Source organism: Colobus angolensis, unplaced genomic scaffold (assembly GCF_000951035.1).
Source record: "Colobus angolensis palliatus isolate OR3802 unplaced genomic scaffold, Cang.pa_1.0 Scaffold54, whole genome shotgun sequence".
In the NCBI taxonomy this organism is placed as follows: domain Eukaryota; kingdom Metazoa; phylum Chordata; class Mammalia; order Primates; family Cercopithecidae; genus Colobus; species Colobus angolensis.
Genome location: NW_012118932.1, coordinates 90,954 through 94,117, shown reverse-complemented (window position 1 = coordinate 94,117; position 3,164 = coordinate 90,954). Strand labels below are relative to the sequence as shown.

General features: G+C 38.3%; 1 protein-coding gene across 1 annotated transcript in view; it reads left to right on the top strand.

Moving 5' to 3' along the window:
- The window catches only part of LMLN (leishmanolysin-like (metallopeptidase M8 family)), a 73,504-nt gene that overhangs the window by 26,981 nt on the left and 43,359 nt on the right, over positions 1–3,164 (top strand). The window contains exon 9 of the mRNA XM_011961246.1: positions 755–849. Within this exon, the coding sequence (XP_011816636.1) occupies positions 755–849 (95 nt within the window). The remainder of the gene's footprint in view (positions 1–754; positions 850–3,164) is intronic.

Sequence of the window (3,164 nt, the reverse complement as noted above, 5' to 3'; positions counted from 1 at the left end):
GTGTTAGCCAGGATGGTCTCGATCTCCTGACCTCATGATCCACCCGTCTCGGCCTCCCAAAGTGCTGGGATTACAGGCTTGAGCCACCGCACCCGGCCCCAGTAATTTTTAATTAAATTTATCTGTTGTAGGCAAGTGTCAGTCTTGGCCATGCATCTCAGTGTACTGCTTCCATCTTTTCAGCTCTGGTCCAGCTCTTGTTCAGAAGTGACACCTGATAGCTGATACCTTCTCAAAAAAGGAAGAAGGGCTGGGTGCAGTGGCTCTCGCCTGTAATCCTAGCGCTTTGGGAGGATTCTTCTATATATATGAGAAGGCCAAAATAACTTTAAAATGCAGACCGACTTTGAGAACCGTTTCATAATGTACGCGCACACACACCCACACAGCAGACAGGAATTAAAAACACAGCAGTTGCTGCTCTTTATGGTTTTAAAACTCTAATGGTGCCTGGAAATATAATTATAGGACACTAATTGATGTTTATAGTGTTTATACTGAATATAAATGTAAAATATATAATGTGTTTTAGAAAATTTCTCATTAGAAATATTTACCTCAAGTAATTAGAATTTAAAATTTATAAATATGGAACACTTAATTGTTGTTCAATTCCAACATATGAGAAATTCCTACAGAAGCACTAGCATGGGGCTTCTATGAACCGGTTAGTATCAGTGCTCTCCTTTGATCGCAGGCCTGTAGTCAGCCTTGACATTTTTCACTTGAAGACATTTTGAACTTTTTCTTATAGGGTTTCTCTGCTGGGCTGTTTGCATTCTACCATGACAAAGATGGAAATCCTCTCACTTCAAGATTTGCGGATGGCCTCCCACCTTTTAATTATAGGTATTTTTGTTGTTGTTCTTGCTTTCCTCTTTTAGGAGGGTGCTAAGACTAGAATCTGAGAATCACAGCATATTAGACGCCATAAATAATAATGTCTTCATGGCAAACCTAAGGAAATTGTAGATATTAAAACAAAATAGGATATAAGAGGCCATTTTATGGAAAACATAACTTGTGAGATAGGCAATATTACATAATGATGTAAGTAAGGAGGAGAGAGAGACAACACACACAAGGACCGTTCTTAAGCTGATAATTTGCAGTGCCTGCTTGCATTGAGGATATTCCTCAAAAGCAACATACCTTCCAGCCAGGCACAATGGCTCATGGCTGTAATCCCAGCACTTCGGGAGGCCAAGGTGGTGGGCTGATTGCTTGAGCCCATGAGTTCAAAACCTGCTGGGCAGCATGGCAAAACCCTGTCTCTATAAAAAAATACAAAAATTAGCCGGGCATGGTTGCATGTGCCTGTAGTCCCAGCTACTTGGGGTGCTGAAATAGAAGGATCAGTTGAGCTCAGGAGGTTGAGGCTGCCGTGAGCTGTGATCACACATCTGTACTCCAGCCTAGGTGACAGAGCAAGACTGTGTCAAGGAAAAAAAAGAGAAGCCTTCCAGTAAAAATGAAGATAATGGAGTAATACATTCAGTTGTTACAGATGGAAAGCATTGGATTTGGCTTTAACTGTATTTGGGGAAACTGTGAATCTTGAAGTATGAATGGTAAAGAGAGATTGGAGTGATTAATAAGGTAAAAGCTGTTTATTTTCTGGCTGGCTTTGTTCACTGCTTATGTGCAAACATTGCCTTGCCATGGAAAAACAGGAATTAAAAATAACCTCTCTAAGGCATGGGTACATGAACAGGTACGTGATAACAAATACAAGAAAATGTTAATTACGGAATCTAGGTGAGCTGGTTATTGATTATAAGGGTGTTTATTAAACAATTCTTTTAATGTTTTGCATGTCTGAATTTTTTTTTTTTGAGATGGAGTCTTGCTCTGTCGCCCAGGCTGGAATGCTGTGGCGTGATCTCCGCTCACTGCAAGCTCCGCCTCCTGGGCACATGCCATTCTCCTGCCTCAGCCTCCCCAGTAGCTCGGATTACAGGCGCCTACCACCTCGCCTGGCTAACTTTTGTATTTTTAGTAGAGACAGGGTTTCACCATGATAGCCAGGCTGGTCTCGAACTCCTGACCTCAGGTGATTCACCTGCCTCAGCCTCCCAAAGTGCTGGGATTACAGGCATGAGCCACCGCACCTGGCCTATGTTTGAAATTTTTATGAAACAGTATTGGAAAAGAAAACCATCTTGATGTTTTCTGTTCTTTTGCTGAGAATGAGAAATTTATAGGGAAAATGGTAGAAGTAGTCTAGGGAATAAGCCAGAAAAAAAAATGACTTAGGTACAGGGAAAAATAAAAATTGATGTCCATCGTAATTTTCTATAATAGATAAATATGTTACTTTTGTAGCAGTGCTTTTATTTATGCAGGATAGATTTCCCAAACTGGGATTGCTGATTTAAAATCTGTTTACACTATAAATTTTAATAGAAACTGCCATGTTACTTTTTTTTTTAAAAGGTATAGCAAAGCACATTCCCACCAGGCGTGTATGAGTGCTGTTATTTCCACTTTATCAGTATTGGATAGTATAGATCTTTATTTTTTAAGCCCAATTTGATGGATTAAAAGATGGTATCTCATTGTTGTATTTCCAGGACTAAAGTGTGGTTTTAGCCATTGGCATTTTCTCTTTGTACACTGCATATTTATTTTCCTTGTCCAGTCTTTCAGGTTAATTTTCCCTTTCTAATCACGTTGTAGGAGTTCTTTATAAATTAGAGATATTACTCCTTTTTCATGCTTATTATAAATATTTCTCCTGGTTTATTTTTTTACTTCGTTTATCATACTTTTGCCATGTATAGAAAAGTTTTTAAGTTTTTTATCATTAAATTCATTTATTTACTTTTTTTTTTTGAGATGGAGTCTCACTCTATTGCTCAGGCTGGTCTCGAACTCCTGGGCTCAGGCAAGCTTCCTGCCTCAGTCTCTCAAGCAGCTTGGACTACGGTCACGTGCCACTGTACCCAGCTGTTTTTTTCTTTGTTGCTTAAGGCCTCAAAAGATTATAAAAATATTCTCCTAAATTTATTCCAATACATTATTATTTGATTTATTTACATTTATAGCTTCAATGCATTTGAAATTTTTTTTGATTTGTGTATTTTGGGATTCTTTGGTAAGGTGCATATATGTTTATAATTGTTATATCTATATGCTGGATTTAACCTTTTTTTTTTTTTTTT